At 38.2% G+C, this 16,792-nt stretch overlaps 1 protein-coding gene and 2 long non-coding RNA genes across 5 annotated transcripts; 1 reads left to right on the top strand and 2 right to left on the bottom strand.

The window, feature by feature from the left end:
• Positions 1-64: 64 nt before the first annotated feature.
• LOC108606387 (gamma-aminobutyric acid receptor alpha-like) lies at positions 65-4,933 on the bottom strand. 3 transcript variants are annotated; one of them, XM_017996452.1, is made up of 6 exons: positions 4,821-4,933; positions 1,944-2,555; positions 1,793-1,875; positions 1,512-1,714; positions 486-1,052; positions 65-430 (listed from the first exon to the last, which is right to left on the bottom strand). In XM_017996452.1, exons 1-6 carry the CDS (start codon positions 4,847-4,849, stop codon positions 89-91), a joined length of 1,836 nt encoding a protein of 611 aa, XP_017851941.1. In that variant the 5' UTR covers positions 4,850-4,933; the 3' UTR covers positions 65-88. The 3 variants fall into 3 exon arrangements, with proteins under 3 accessions (XP_017851941.1, XP_033150298.1, XP_017851942.1); XM_033294407.1 differs by having other exon boundaries at positions 1,512-1,875; XM_017996453.1 differs by lacking the exon at positions 1,944-2,555.
• A 2,317-nt stretch (positions 4,934-7,250) lies between these two features.
• Positions 7,251-7,720, top strand: LOC117134936. The gene is made up of 3 exons (XR_004458922.1): positions 7,251-7,336; positions 7,392-7,438; positions 7,517-7,720. It is a non-coding gene; the product is annotated as an uncharacterized LOC117134936 (long non-coding RNA).
• Positions 7,721-9,491: 1,771 nt separating this feature from the next.
• LOC117134935 lies at positions 9,492-9,898 on the bottom strand. The gene is made up of 3 exons (XR_004458921.1): positions 9,813-9,898; positions 9,711-9,757; positions 9,492-9,632 (listed from the first exon to the last, which is right to left on the bottom strand). It is a non-coding gene; the product is annotated as an uncharacterized LOC117134935 (long non-coding RNA).
• Positions 9,899-16,792: the final 6,894 nt, after the last annotated feature.

Here is a 16,792-nt window from a genome sequence, read left to right as displayed (position 1 = left end):
AATTAAGCAGCTGCGTATTAATAGCAACAAAGCATTTATTTTTATTAATTACTACAATTGTTGGCATCATCATAGTCAGCATTGCGCCTTAGGCCTTGATCATGGACCAGGAGAACTCCTTTTTGTACATGCCATAGGCCAGCCAGTAGAGCAGATTGAAGAGCGCAAAGGTCATGGGAAAGGCCACGCGTGCAACGCGATCGATGAGCGATATGCTGTTGACATAGCCGGCGGCGCCACGCCCTTGGACGCTCTTCTCCGCGGCTGCGTCGCGCTCACGTTGCTTGCGAAACTTTTGATCGCCCTTGAGGCAAAGCCACATCTGACGCATGCGACTGACGGCTGGCGGCTCGGTTTGTGTGGTGCGCTCCATGGTCGAGGCATGCGAGCAGATTCTAGGAAACATATGCGCGCCGGCTTGCGTGGGATGCTGCCAAATGGAACAGTTAGAGCAGCAGCTACACTCAGAAGGGGCTACTACTTACATTGTAGATGGCACAGCTGAAGGCATTGCGCTTCACATAGCTGGCATTGGGCAGTGGCAGTGGCAGCTCGCAGTGCAGCGTATCATGATCCGCAAAGACAAACACATCGCTGTCCGAGTTGGCCGGCTCGCTGTCCTCCACATCGCTGGCCTCTTCCAGCGCAATGCCATCGGCATCGACATCGACATCGGCATCCGCCTCGGCCTCCGCATCAGTGCCGTCCATATCGTTCTCCGCCTGCTCATTCGTTGCATAGTGTCCATGTGTTGCAATATCCTCCCACTCATCGTCTATGCGCGGAATCTCGCCGCTGCCCAGCTTGGTAAAGTAGTGCACGCCCGCAAACTCCAGCAACGTGGCAATGCAGTAGAGAAAACTCATCAGCAGAAACCAGTCGAGCGCCGTGGCATACTTCACCTTGGGCAGATCCGTGCGCGAGTCCAGACTTATGGTAGACAGTGTTAGCACGGCGGTTACACAGAGTCCTACGCGATCGCTTGTGGCCTCGCGATGTATCCAAAAGGACACCCACGAGAGCACCACTATCAATATGCAGGGCACATAGACCTGCGAGTCAAAGGAAAAAGGCGATGAGTGGTAATAAACGCAGTGAGAAAAAAATATATAAAAAAATTTGCATATACTGTATGCTACTTATCATTAATATTGTTAAACAAAATTATAACGATTTTAATTAGCACACTACTCGCAGTCTATTTTGTATATTTACTATTGAATATATAATATTTCATTTAATTCGAATTTTATGTTGCCTACTTATTAGCGCAGAGTATCAATTCAATTCTAGTTAATAGTATAATATCAATCATTAACTAGCTGCTAATTATGGGAAAATAAATTTACCAATTGTGTATATTTGTATCAAATCAATATGATATGTATTAATTACATGCATGTCTAGCAATTGCGCTTGCATTTTATCGTCATGTAAACATTTTCACATACAAAATTGCATTAAGCAGCAAATTGTTCATAGCCATTTATCATATTTGTGAACTCTCTCACCTGTATCAGAAAATAGCCCGTATGCCGTTTGAGATTGAAGGCCACATGCAGAACAGAAAAGTCGCCCTCACGGCGCGTGGACGTAAAATTGCGATGCATCATGCTAATCAAATCGAACTGATTGAGCGTCATGCCGGGCACAAAGGAGACAGCATCATCATGGTTCTGCCATTCGTACACCAGCTGCTGATTGGTGTAGCCATCTGCAAGCGAAACGAGTCTCAATTCAATTGTAATTGCTATTGCCATTGCCATTGCGGGACGAGCCGACAAGAACTTACAGCTGCCAATGATGAGTGGGCAGGACTGTCTGTCCATGGGAAAGTTCTTCAGCTCCATGGGGCACGTAGCCTTGATGGTTAAACTGCAAGCAAAATGTGGCACGTTTAAATCGAATTAAGCACACTTTCAACTCTATCTGTCAGCAGCTACCGCATGGAGTAGAGTATGCCGCCGTCCTGATCCAAACGCAGCAGCTTGTTGGGCACAGTGATGGTGTGAATATGCGAATGCTTGCCATTGTAGAAGTAAGTGTCCGGACGCCAGATCTTGTCCAGCATTTTGATGCTCAGCGAGAGGCTCTTGATGGGGCCCTGGAAGCTCAAGCGCTTGTCGCGCCAGTACTGGCGAAAGTAACAGTCCATGGAGTAGTCCATGTCCAGCTCCGAAACGGGGCCCATGCTGCGTATCAGAATATTTGTGCGCACCACTGTGGGCAGCCCCTGGCCATGCGTGGGCAGCTGCGACTGCTCATAGCGCTTCAGCAGATTCTCCAATATGCTCGAGATATTGCGACTCAGCATGTCCGACGAGGCAGTGCGCGTTCTCATCCAACGCGCCGCAGCTGGCAGCTCATCCGATGCGTTCACATAACGTCGCTGCAGTCGATGTGCCGATGGCGCTGGCGCTGCTGCTGACCGAAAGGATTCATAGATGCGGCTGGCCTTGAAATCGCTGGTTATGCTCGGCATGCGCTTAGCACCAGCCCCAGTTACAGTTGCAGTTGCAGTTGCAGTTGCCACGTAAGTGCAGCAGAGCCCCAAGCTAGACAAATCATATAACCCACATAGTGTATAACATACTAACATTTTATATAAGTGTCATTTATACTTTAATTGCTTTTGCGTAAGCAACCTGTCAAGCTCAATGCCTGTCGTCGTCACATAACATCATTTTTTTCTGGCTCTTATTGTTGCGCACTTCAAGTGCCTTGCGTAATTAAATACTTGCGTCAAAATAATAATCAACGCTCAAGTGAGAGCGCACAAATGAGCTAAACACTAAACTATAGTCAAAGTTGCGACTGTCCACGGGCACACCCTGGCTCAAGGCAGAAAGAGCTTGCCAAGCAAAACAGATGTGCTTAAAATATGTGAAACTGAATATAAATCAAAGTTGGGACAGCTGCTATGGCAGCAAATGAAATAAAGTGAAGTTAACGTATTAAAATCGAATAAACTAAAGCTGCCTTGAGTCGATTATTAACCGAGCTGCTGGCTTGGCAAATTCTAAAAGCTCTATAAGCTTATATCAAACATTAAAATAATATTGAGGCTACATCATTAATTCAAATCATTTCATAGCTATATGCAATGCAATTGAAGCAAAAAGAAAAACAAATTCGACAATTAACTTTACTTTACTTTAGTTGCAAACGCAACTACATTATGTCTGAACAATTCCAGCAAGGAGCCAAGGAATTCCAAGTATTAACAGCAAGCAAACAAAACTCAAAGTGAATAACTAGAATTTAGCTGCAACCGAAAATATTTAAAAGTTGCACAGCACAACAAACAGCACGAAGTGAAAACGATGATTCAAATGTCCACTTGCTGTTTAATATGCAAACTGTATTTAAAGCTTAATTACAGTTGCTGTTAAAACTGCAAATGAAGCCAAATATATTTTCCATTGAACGCAACTTATTGGGAAATCGAGTGATGTGAAATAACTTGTATTAGACCAAGGATGTAACAAGCTTAAGGTAAGTCAAGCGTCTAACTATCAAAACTAAACAGCTGCTTGCTATTTGAGTTGAGTTGTTTAATTAAATTGCAGCTAGAACTTGCTGCTTGGCTTAGCTGCAGTCAATATGCTTGCCGACTATTAAAAATGTAATGGGTATGCGGTGTTAAAAGTATAACGTTGCCAAACAAAAGGCAAACCCCTTGGCGTAGGCGTCCGTCGTCGTCGTCGTCGTCGTCGCGAGCGGGCAACATGGCAACAACAAACGCAAATAAACGGCGTTTACTGCATAACAAAAGAAGAGGACGGCTTGCATAATTTTTGTGCTATATAGCTACAGATATATAGTGTAAATTATGTGCAGCATCTGTGTGTGTGTATGTGTGTGTGTGTGTGTGCATTATGCATTACGCATACGACGAGTTGGACTTGATAGCATTTATTATAAGAGCAGCACAGCTTTAAAGTTGTCAACAGCAAAGGCTTGAAGCTGAGCTGAGCTTCTGTGTGTCACATTATGTGGCCCGCGGCTGCTTGCCTTAATTTTCAGCTTTTGAGCTGCTTAATAACAGCAAAGAAAATGCAAGGGGTAGAATACAAAAAACAAGCGTGAATTCAGTTCACGACCTTGCGACCCCAGCCCAATGTTGCTGCTGCTGCTGCTGCTGCTGCTGCTTTCAGTGCATATCTGCAAGAATTTGAATGGTAACGTTTAGGCCCGGCGGGCAACCAACTGGATGCACTAGCGCAGTCTGTAGGCTTCACCAGCTTGGCACATACCACTTGGCAATCTCTCAATCTCACGCGCGACAGCAGCAGCAGCAACAAAAATCTGCTTAATTTGCAAAATAGTTTGTGTTTAGCAGGCGCTAGATTGACACACACAGCAAAGTCTGCATGTGTGTGTGTGTGTGTGTGTGTGCACACACTTGGGCGCATATCGAAAAGTGCACAGTGCTGCATAAAAAGACCTTTGTTAAGCACTACAATACACACACACAGACACACACATAGACACAGAGTTGCAGCTGCGTTCAAATAAATATTTTTTGGCGCCCTACAGCGCGTATGCGTAATATGCTTTTGAAAATTTAAATTCATCACAAGCACACAATCGATTGATATGTCTGCTGTCTAATTTGTAATTTGTATGTCAGTGACTGTGTCTTGGTGTCCACTTGACCGCATCTGACAGTTGCTGCCAATAGTAGTGTGCCCCAGCCTCTCATGGAGTGCGGCTTGAACGCTCTAGAGTGTGTGTGTGTGTGTGTGTGTGTGTGGCAAGAGGCAACTTGAAGCGCCGCATAACTAATTCATGCCGTCTGCCAGCTTAGCAGCACTTACCATAGCAAACTCCTCCACAACGCGCACATTCTCTCAACTGGAGCAACAATCAAAAAATCAACACACAAAAAAAACAAACGCACTTGAGGCTTTTAATGTTTGGCGGATTTGAATTTTTGGTTTGCTGGATTCGAATTCGATTTCTTGAATATGCCGTTAGGCTGTGTGCTACACGCTTGACGTCTGAAACCGGACAAGTCGACGCAGACGAGGCTAAGTCGCCTGCTAGCACTGGCGGCATGCCACAAACTGTCAACTTGGCATGCGCATGGCATCCATCACACCCATTGGACAGCAGAGCAGCAGAGCAGCAGCCCAGCACCAGCACCTCAACTTGCCCATGTCGATAGTGATACTAATGTATGTGCTGTGTAGTTTAGTGTACCGTAATGTAGTCTAGTGTAGTGCATGATTATGACTGAGTGCCCCCCGGCACAGATCTGGCTTGCAAAATAATAGGCGCGTGTATTCGTGTATTCGTGTCTTCGTCCGTGTGTGTGTGTGTGTGTGTTTGTGGGAGGCCTTGCTGCAACCCTGCAACATGCAACACACACAATGCCTCCAGCAACTTAATTATTTCTGAAAGCATGACGCTAATCGATGAAGGTGCCTCAAACTTTTCCTTTCGTCTTTGCTTCTCTTCTTTCTTACACACGTTGACACTTGCAGGAAAAAAGGATGCATAGCGTATTTTAAAGCTCGGATCATTCGCACCGCCTTTAAGTATGCAGCATATACTTGATCAGCAGCGCATATTCAGTCGATTGAGTCCCATTTTGCATTTGAAAGTTTCATATTTCCAAGCAAATTGTCTCATACTTAGCCAAATAATTTGTATATTAAAAATTCTTATACTAATTACTAACCACGCCAACATGAGAAGGTATAAAACATTTTGAACGGATTTTCTAAAGCTAAGTATTAGCTTCTAAAATGTTGGAAATTAAACAAACTTTGTCAAATAAATTTTGAGTTTAACTACAAGAAATACAATAACAACTGAAGCAAAAGTAAGCTGCATTGTTATTTATTTAATTTAATTTATTTTGGAATACAAACATTTCATTTGAAGTTTCAATTAGAATCCACTCAATGCAAACTTGCACGTAGGCTCGCTCAATTGAAGAAAAATAACTCAGTCGATGCTAAGCTCAACTCTGCATACATCAATAGTCAAAGCAAAATCCACTCACGCTCTCATACATCATACGATCCACAATGAGCAGTGAGCAGTGAGCGACGCTCTCCAAGCAACGAAACGGCAATGCAAAAGTGCCGCTGCAGCAGCAGCAAAGAGCAACGCTCTTCAAGCAACGAAACGGCGACGCTCTCATTCGGCCTCAGCAGCAGAGCTGAGCGGCGCTCTCTGAGCAACGAAACGGTGACTCTCAAGTTAAGCCGTAGTAGCAGCGCTGAGGGATCGAGCGCTTACGAACGAAAGACTCGAGCAGCAAAGCAGCGACGCTCGCATGGGTGGAAGGCTGAGTGAATAAGAATGCACGTAGGCCACGTATGTCAGTTGAGCTTGGACCGTCTGCGATTCAACAACAGTGCGCGGGTGATCCGTGTAATAATAATTAATAAAAACAATGTGCTTTCTTAAAAGCAATGGATGGAGGTGCTCAACCAAGTATGTTAATAACAATTGTTATAAATGCTCTCACTAAGAAATGGCAAGTGTTTAATGACTAACTCAATGCATTTACAGCGTTCCTTGCATGAGCCTCTCTCTCTACTTTACAGACTTCTTGTGTGTGTTTTGAACTAAGAGAGCTTAGCATTGACTCTCAGGCAGTGCATTTCATTTTATTTAACTGTTCATAGCTAACATTATCGCCTATCTGTTTTTGTTTTCCTCAAGCTTTGCTTCTTGCACAGTGTCATGATTTACAATTTGTTTCTTGTTAGAGCTTATTCAATTCAAAATATTTTGCCTAATTCATTTTAAAAACTCGCAATTTCGCAATAAGATTCTAACTTGAAAACAAATAAGAAAACATGTTTTTTAAGTTTTGCTTGTTTTATTTGGTTTTATATAAGAATACAATTTATAGCTCAATATATTAACTAGACCCATAAACTAATTTAATTTAATGCTCACACAGACATTGGGAAAAAAGTGGGACTTGACTTCGTTGGTGGCGACAATGAAGCAGGAGCTGGTGTTGGCGGCCAGCTGCACTTCTTTGAGGACATCTTGACAGAGTCTGTGGTATTGTCGTATTGATCAATGCTGCACAGCTGGTTGTTAAGTTGAATGATCTTGTCGATCATCGACTGTCAGGAGTTGAAAATGGCAAGCGCCAATGACGTCCACACATTTGATGCAGGCGTTCAGTATCTCGCTTATCCTGCTTAGCGACTTCTGAGCCTTCTTCAGCGCCTCGTATATGCAGCCAATGAAGCTGTAGCTCTTAAAGTATTCATAGTCGTCATCCAGCTGCGTCTCCAGCTGCTGCAGCACTAGCTCCAGGCTGTTCCCAAGCTCCTGCTTGCTGCTTGAAACAATCAACTAAGTAAGTTTGTTTACTGCTAAAGGGCTAGAGACAACTTACGTGTTATGGCTTTCAGATTGAATTGCACTGGACCAAATGGGAGCAGCCGCATTGGCGCCAAACGTGAGTTTTCATAACTTTACTTTAATCTATTACTTTTCTCATTGTTCACGATTAATTAATTTATTTCCTTACTTACAGATAACGCTACATGAAGACATACACAATTTCTAGCTACTACGGTTGGATCTACATCCAGGCGAGTTAACGGAGGCAACCGGACTAGTGACTTCAACATCGGGTTTCAGCGGCAATAGTAACAACCATAGCTGCTCGCCATGCTTGAAGGGATGCTTTTATTTAAGGAAATGCATTAATACATTCGTTGAATTTGTACTATTTACACTGGCTTCACTTCAAAGTTGCTAAGTTAATATTTCTTTAATTATATTCATTTAGTATTAAATATTTTATTATTATTTGTGATAACAAAATTTATGTTTGCTAGTTTATGCAATACATTATTTTAGTTGTAAGGATGAGCTGCTAGGATTATTAATCGAACTCATTGGCAACAAATAAACAATCATTTTAATGGACACGGCTGCTTCTTAATTTGTGGAGAACAGTCTTAAAGACCTTTCAGTTTAGCCAGCGGGACTAAAAACGAACTGGATTATGCTCAGCAAGTTCGTTTCTTAAGTCTTCTTTTGATTACATTTTGCATGGCCAAATGTCATTGCAAACCTATAATTTTTTAGCGCCTGCACCTGCGTTATTCTTCCAATACCAAAAGGAATGGCATCGATGCTGATAGAAGCATAATGAGCGTTAAGGCTGAGAAGCTGGGCCTGGGCACTAAGGCTAAGCTTTATGGTGTGCGTAATGCCAAAGACATTGCTGGCCCCGAAAAGCTAAAGTGAGCGCACGTTAGCGCGAAACGTGCTAAAATTTAATGTTTTTAGGTGTCAGGATTGTTGTTGTTGTTGTTGTTGTAGTATTGCTTGTTGTTGTTGTAGTTGTTGTTCTAGATGTTGTTGTGATGTTGTTCTAGAATGTTGTTGTAGATGTTGTTTTGTTGGTGATTTGTTGAGTTGCTGCTGTTAGTTGGATTGTTGTAGGGGTTGCTGTTGTACGAATGTTGTTGTAGTGTAGTTAATGATAATGTACAGAGGCGGAAAAATTTCAGGATTTTGCTCGCCAAATATGCTTTAATCCAAATTACCACTGCTCCTCTCGAAAATGATTAGGGCCAGCTCCAGCTTCGTCGGACCTGATCCGGAAGTGGATCCTTTGTAGGATGATAGTAACTTTTAAGAAGCATAAATCGTTTGACACTTTACGCTCATGTTTATCCTGGCAAGGCTCTCCGGGAGATATGGCCTATTTTATGTATAAGAAATAGATTTATTTTTTCTCGGGCTCCTGCTAGGCCATTTCGTTGGTGTGAGTGGTATATCTAAAGCTCATCAGGAAGCACTACTGGACATCCATTAAATAACTCTTTGCATTGTCCTTAGTAGGGTTTTCCTTAGCAAAAAAAGGACATTTTTGTGTTGTTTAGGACACTCACTTTTTTTAGACTTATAGGCCTGTTTATAAAAAATTTTATTTTTCTATCCGCAATGCTGCTGGATACCGAGGCCGATAGATTCGTATCGACGAGCAAGGAAATCATAGTCCTTTTGGTATTTTGGAAATTAAAGCCGGTGCAGGCGCTACAAAAATTATAGGTTTTGCAATGACATTCTGGCCAGTGCAAAATGTAACTAAGAAGGACTTAAGAACGAACTTGCTGAGCACATGGAATCAGTTCGTTTTTAGTCCGTGGCTAAACTGGGGAAGGTCGTTTAGCACTGTTATCCACAAAATTTGGAGAGAAGCAGCCGTGTTTCATTAAAATGATTGTTTTATTTGTTGACCAATGAGATATTCGAATTAACTATATCATATGCGTTGCTATGGACCTACACTAAATAAGTATTGCTATTATTTATCTAAGCAACATAAAATATTTGTATATATGGATAAAGAATATTAAATGACTTTAATACATAAATGAATAGTAATTAGCGAGAATATTAATTAGACAACATATTGAAGTGAAGCAGTGTTATAGTCACAATTCACGATGTATTACAGTGAAACATTTCCTTAAATAAAAGCATCCCTTCAAGCATGGCGAGCAGCTATGGTTGTTACTATTGCCGCTGAAACCCGATGTTGAAGTCACTAGTCCGGTTGCCTCCGTTAACTCGCCTGGATGTAGATCCAACCGTAGTAGCTAGAAATTGTGTATGTCTTCATGTAGCGTTATCTGTAAGTAAGGAAATAAATTAATTAATCGTGAACAATGAGAAAAGTAATAGATTAAAGTAAAGTTATGAAAACTCACGTTTGGCGCCAATGCGGCTGCTCCCATTTGGTCCAGTGCAATTCAATCTGAAAGCCATAACACGTAAGTTGTCTCTAGCCCTTTAGCAGTAAACAAACTTACTTAGTTGATTGTTTCAAGCAGCAAGCAGGAGCTTGGGAACAGCCTGGAGCTAGTGCTGCAGCAGCTGGAGACGCAGCTGGATGACGACTATGAATACTTTAAGAGCTACAGCTTCATTGGCTGCATATACGAGGCGCTGAAGAAGGCTCAGAAGTCGCTAAGCAGGATAAGCGAGATACTGAACGCCTGCATCAAATGTGTGGACGTCATTGGCGCTTGCCATTTTCAACTCCTGACAGTCGATGATCGACAAGATCATTCAACTTAACAACCAGCTGTGCAGCATTGATCAATACGACAATACCACAGACTCTGTCAAGATGTCCTCAAAGAAGTGCAGCTGGCCGCCAACACCAGCTCCTGCTTCATTGTCGCCACCAACGAAGTCAAGTCCCACTTTTTTCCCAATGTCTGTGTGAGCATTAAATTAAATTAGTTTATGGGTCTAGTTAATATATTGAGCTATAAATTGTATTCTTATATAAAACCAAATAAAACAAGCAAAACTTAAAAAACATGTTTTCTTATTTGTTTTCAAGTTAGAATCTTATTGCGAAATTGCGAGTTTTTAAAATGAATTAGGCAAAATATTTTGAATTGAATAAGCTCTAACAAGAAACAAATTGTAAATCATGACACTGTGCAAGAAGCAAAGCTTGAGGAAAACAAAAACAGATAGGCGATAATGTTAGCTATGAACAGTTAAATAAAATGAAATGCACTGCCTGAGAGTCAATGCTAAGCTCTCTTAGTTCAAAACACACACAAGAAGTCTGTAAAGTAGAGAGAGAGGCTCATGCAAGGAACGCTGTAAATGCATTGAGTTAGTCATTAAACACTTGCCATTTCTTAGTGAGAGCATTTATAACAATTGTTATTAACATACTTGGTTAAGCACCTCCATCCATTGCTTTTAAGAAAGCACATTTGTTTTTATTAATTATTATTACACAGATCACCCGCGCACTGTTGTTGAATCGCAGACGGTCCAAGCTCAACTGACATACGTGGCCTACGTGCATTCTTATTCACTCAGCCTTCCACCCATGCGAGCGTCGCTGCTTTGCTGCTCGAGTCTTTCGTTCGTAAGCGCTCGATCCCTCAGCGCTGCTACTACGGCTTAACTTGAGAGTCACCGTTTCGTTGCTCAGAGAGCGCCGCTCAGCTCTGCTGCTGAGGCCGAATGAGAGCGTCGCCGTTTCGTTGCTTGAAGAGCGTTGCTCTTTGCTGCTGCTGCAGCGGCACTTTTGCATTGCCGTTTCGTTGCTTGGAGAGTATCGCTCACTGCTCACTGCTTACTGCTCATTGTGGATCGTATGATGTATGAGAGCGTGAGTGGATTTTGCTTTGACTATTGATGTATGCAGAGTTGAGCTAAGCATCGACTGAGTTATTTTTCTTCAATTGAGCGAGCCTACGTGCAAGTTTGCATTGAGTATATTCTAATTAGAACATTAAATGAAATGTTCTTATTTGCAGAATAATGAATTGGATTGCAACTTACATGCTTCATAATCAGCAATGCAGTTGTTTATACATAGCATATTTTGTAATCTGTACAAGTTTACAATCATTTTAATTGTGCTTTCCACGCCAACATACTTACTTAGCCATACTAACCGTTGTCAGTTTTATCCAATGGAGATTGAATGTTTAGATTAAAATGAACACAGCTAACAAATATATTTTAAATGCAATTTTATTAGAGTTCAATATGTTGTAATTGATAGACAGAAGCCTATCATCTGATGCTTTTCGGTTCAACAAGATGCCATTGATACTGCCTACCAAGAGTAATCAAGTCCTTGGGCGCATTCAGCAGGTGATTCAGATCAGATCAATTATGATCAGAGCGAGACTTTCGATGGATCAGAAGCGATTACTGATTGAATAATCTGCTGAATGGGGGCCACACTATTGTGTTTTTGTTTTCAGTGTATTCTTTGTTGAAATTTATTTTCAGTGCATTTTTACTCGGTTTTGTTTATAGCTTAGACACAAATATGTATATACATATGTACGTATACAAATGGATTCAAGAACGCAGGAGAACGTATACAAAATTATATGAAAAGAAATTTGTAGTAGTTCTAGTAATTATAAAGTAAGGAAAAGCAAGAGCCTTATGCTAATTACTGAGAAACACAAAATGTTGTAAAATTATTTGTTAATATTTTTAGAAAATATTCTCAATGCTTATCACATCAATGCCAAAAATGTTATGTTTACTGCCCCAGCGCCAACCTATCTTAGCGATAGTATCTGAAAGTAAAATAAAGTTTGACATTAGCAAAAAACGAAGAGGGGGTAGCCAGGGGGAACAGAAATAGGAATTCAAAAAAAAAAGAAAAAAAAAGGCGAACATTGATGTTCCACAATATCTTGCCCTGTGTCTGAGGCGCTTTGCGTTTGACCTGTTCAGTAGTAGAATTAATACACACGTATGTACAAATTACATCAAGTTGCATCATAGCAATTGCAACCTGAGCTGCAAGCGATGAATGATGAATGCATGATGATGAAGCCGACAGAGAAGTGCGCTTGGCAAGCAGCTGGCGTGTGATGAATGATAAATGATGTATGACGCATGATGTACGATGTATGATGACGGCACATGCAAGTGATGTAGCTGCTGCTGCGAATCCTTGTATGCGCCTAGATATTACAATTAGAGAATCAGTATTTATGTAGGGCTTTCATCACACCCAAAGAGAACATTATAATCGAAAAGTGAATGGAAATTATAAATTGAGATTGAGACTGTGTGTGTGTGTGTGTGTGTGTGTGAGAATGCATGCAGTACTTATTTAATTAGTGTGTGTATTGTAATTTGCTAATTAGAGTTGAATAAACAAATCATAATAATAATAACATATACATATGTATATCAATTTTGTTTTCATATTTTATTTTGTAATAAATTTTAATTGGGTTTTGAATGTGTGGTTGCATTTGTTTTTTTTTTTTTAGCTTTTTTTCTTTTCTTTTTGTTGTTGTTGTGTTTTGTTAATTCTCATTGTTCTCATTACGCTTAATTTGTTTTAATTCACACGTTTACTTAAATTATTTTAGACCACTTGATGGACCATAATTATCCAATTGGCTGCTTATAGCTAATTTAATTAATTTATTTTATTTTATTTAATTTATTATTCTCCTCAGCCTCATACATATGCATGCATAATACATATGCATGTATGTATGTATGTATATATGTACATAATCATTATAATGTGTGTGTGTGTGTGTGTGTGTTTGCATGTGTGAGTTTTTGTTAGTCTTTGAATGTTGCTTCATTGAAAGCTCCTACATTTTCAGTTTTCAAAATTCTGTGTTAGTGTGCTTGTTTTCTTAGTTTTCACTTTAATTCATTTCTTCTATTTAATTTAATTGTATTAACAGTTAACAGTTCTTTAGAAATTGTTTCAAAAATTTGTTATTATTATAATAAACATTTCTGCTTGCTTGCTTGCGTTATTTATATATATTTAATATTTAATGTTTTGTTTTGTTTGCATTGTTTATTATTAATCTCAACGATATTCTTGTTTTTCGAATTTGCCTTGACAAACAAACGTTGTATATGTGTGTGTAACTGTGTGTGTGTGTGTGTGTCTGCTGCTGAGCATATGAAATATGATTAACTCTTTTTTAATTCGCGTACATTTATCAAATAAAATGTATAAAATTTAACAAATGATTATAAAACATTTCAAATTAATTCTATATAGAATAAATGCAACAGCAGCGACAGCTGTGTATGTGTGAGTGTGTGTGTGAGCCGCTGCTAAGCCTATGAAATTTGATCAACTCTTTGGCAATCAGCAATTTGCTTCAGTTTTTTTTTAAACAATATTTTACTTATAATTATAGTAATTTCATACGAATTCTATATAAATATAGAAAAAAGGCAATAGCAGCGGCAGCGGCATGAAGATATGTGAGTATTTGATGTATGTATGTGTGTGTGTGTGTGTGTGTGTGTTTGATGTTTGCATTCATAAGTTCACGTTAGATTCATCTGTTAAATATATGATTTGTGTATTGCATATTTCATTTTTTCATTAATGCCTGTTTTTTGATCTTTAGCTAACATTTGTCGTTGAGAACATTTCTGCTGTGTACCGTTTTCTGTGTGTGCGTGAGTCTCTTACATCGATTCATATTGATTTAAATAATTAGCCTAAATGTATATTTCTGTTACGGCACACATACACGCCCACGTCCACACGCCCATATGCTGGGCTGCATTTAAAATTGTTTTTTGTTTTCTTTTTTTTTTGTATAAATAACAATACGTTTTTGTTTTTCTTTTTTTTATCGAACTATACTTAGTTAATATCATATGCAGCAGCTGCTTAGTGCAGTGCGTTCGGTTCTCAGACATTAAAAACCAATCAATATTCAATTTATAAATTTGCTTACTTAAACGCTAAGCCAAATGCACGCACACATATGAACATACAGTGCATCAATATGAGTCACATGCTTTTATTTTTGCTATTTTACTTACAATTAAAATACAAATTTGTTTATCTCAAATCTTTACATTTATGTGTTTTGAGTTGACTCTCACGATTTATTCACCTATGCAATATATAAATTGTAGTATGTGTATGTGTGTGTCGTATTTGTTTAAATTTTAACTAGTTATAGCTAGGATTACTTAGATGTATGCACATACAATCATATACCCTGTATGTGAATAGCTAAATTAAACATTGATGCATACACAGATGCACACACATATATATATATATACATATGATATATATACATATGATATATATATATATATATATATATATATATATATGTGCGAGCAGGCGTCTAACTATGTTTAGATTAATCAGACATTCAAGTGCAAGAGTTTTTGTTTTGACAAAAAAAAATGTAATATTGTAATCTTAAGTTGAGCCAAGGTGAGAGCTAAAACACACACATAGACAACATGCTTAACTATTTAGTACCAATTAACATATATCATGTATATATGTATGTGTGTACGCGTGTGTGTGTGTGAGTGTAGGAACGTTTTGAGAAATGAAAACCGTTATGCTGCACATATATTTACATCGCTTGAGTTCAAACTAAAATCATATATGTATATAGCAGCTATAGCCTTAACTAGTCGAAATTCGTACGATTCATTATAGTATAGAGAGTACTACAGGGTTTAGTAGTCATGTCGCATGCGTGCTACAGGGGTCGTGGCTGCATAACTGTTCTTCTTGTCGTTGAGTCAGACATGGCGGAAGGAATGCAATGACTTAGTTAGCATATTCAAATGCTTAGAGGGCGGGGGTTGGGGGTGGTGCTTGGTAGAGAGTTTGCGGACAATGTTTAGTAGAGCATACTACAATGCAATGCCTGGTAAGTATTCATTGCCTTTTTAACTTATTGAGCTATTTCACTTAATTAGAACGGCTTGCGCGAAATGATTCATACATGATGGCATATTAAGCCCCAAAAAATAAGAAAAAAAAAAAAGCCCAAAAAAAAGCGACAAAGATAAATGACTAACAACACAAACCCATGGCTGCCATTCAACTCGCATAACTTAAGACGCGCAATCCGCATCTGACCTACCGTTATTGCACTAGGTATATTGTGTGAGTGTAGGTGTGTGGTTGCGTCATAATGTGGAAAGCAACGCCCGCAATATTCTACAGACTTAAAGTTTGCAGAAGCATAAAGCGTACGAACTGGAACTAATTTACATACTAACATTTATTAAGTTAATGCTAGCAATGTCATGCGGTGAAGGCAAAAATTACATAACAATACATGCTTACAATAAGCAACACATTTCATTTGTAGGCTTGTATGACATTTTTATTTATATTTTTAATTATTTTTCTAATGCTTGCCCTCGCTTTGAGCTTTTAAAGGGTGTCCCGCATTAATTTTAAATTACTTGAAGTCCGCTTGAAAGTAGTAATATATATTTGGAAAAGAAAAAAAAAAAACAAAAAAAAAAAAAAAACAAAAAACAAAAAGAAAAAAAAAAAAAAAAAAAAAAAAAAAAAAAAAAAAACAAAAGGGAAATTAAAAATCAATCTATTGTAGGAATTTAGCAGACTACATAAAGACCGAATACAAAAAAAAACAAAAAAAAAAAAACAAAATTTAATATAAAATAACATAAACAAACAAAAAAGCAACAGACATGAAAATAAACATATAGACATTTACTCTATAGCATAAAAGCTAGTGTGTGTAAGTGTAGATGTAATTGATATATAATCATAAATAAATTGTATATAGTTAGAAGATAGTATGCTTAAAGTATGTAATTCTCACATAATAAACTAGATTTAATCATTAAAGGACATAAGAATAACAAACGCAAACGCACTAAAAAAAAACTAAACCTTAAATATATCAAGAAACTAAAAAAACATTACTAAAAAAAAACAAAACTTAAAAAAATACAAAAAAAAAAAATTAATTACACCCACAATATTAAGGCGCAAAAAATATTACAATAAAAAAAATTATATACAAAACAGCAAACATACAAAAAAAATAAAAATTAAAAAAAATAAAAATAAAAAAAAAATAAAATTAATCAAACTTTAATCATTCAACAGATATTTAAATATTTATTTAATATATTATGATTGATTATCTAAAATCTACCTTAGAGTTAAAAAAATCAACAAAAAAAAAAAAAAAAAAAAAGAAAACAAAAAAACAAAAAAAAAAAATAAAAAAAAAAAAAAAAAAAACAAAAAAAAAAAAAAAAAAAAAAAAACAAACAAAAAAACAAAAAAAAAAAAAAAAGAAACAAAAAAAAAAAAAAAAAAAAAAAAAAAAAAAAAAAAACAAACAAAAAAAAAAAACCAAAAAAACAAAAAACATCCCTCCTCTCCCGTCCCCAACATTGGTTTCACTTTACAGGCACATGCACAACAAATTGTTCATCATTTTACATGGCAATGTCAAACAGCTGGCCTAGCATACAAATGAGTTTGAGA

The sequence above is a fragment of the Drosophila busckii genome, chromosome X, assembly GCF_011750605.1.
Source record: "Drosophila busckii strain San Diego stock center, stock number 13000-0081.31 chromosome X, ASM1175060v1, whole genome shotgun sequence".
In the NCBI taxonomy this organism is placed as follows: domain Eukaryota; kingdom Metazoa; phylum Arthropoda; class Insecta; order Diptera; family Drosophilidae; genus Drosophila; species Drosophila busckii.
Note: the sequence above shows the minus strand (reverse complement) of the source record. Positions and strands in the feature narration are given on the sequence as shown.

Coding starts and splice junctions, on each gene's coding strand:
- LOC108606387 (XM_033294407.1), bottom strand. CDS start 4,849: ATGTGCGCGTTGTGGAGGAGTTTGCTATG. Junction 2,556..4,820: donor TTGTGGAGGAGTTTGCTATG/GTAAGTGCTGCT, acceptor TGATTTGTCTAG/CTTGGGGCTCTGCTGCACTT. Junction 431..485: donor TCAGCTGTGCCATCTACAAT/GTAAGTAGTAGC, acceptor TCCATTTGGCAG/CATCCCACGCAAGCCGGCGC.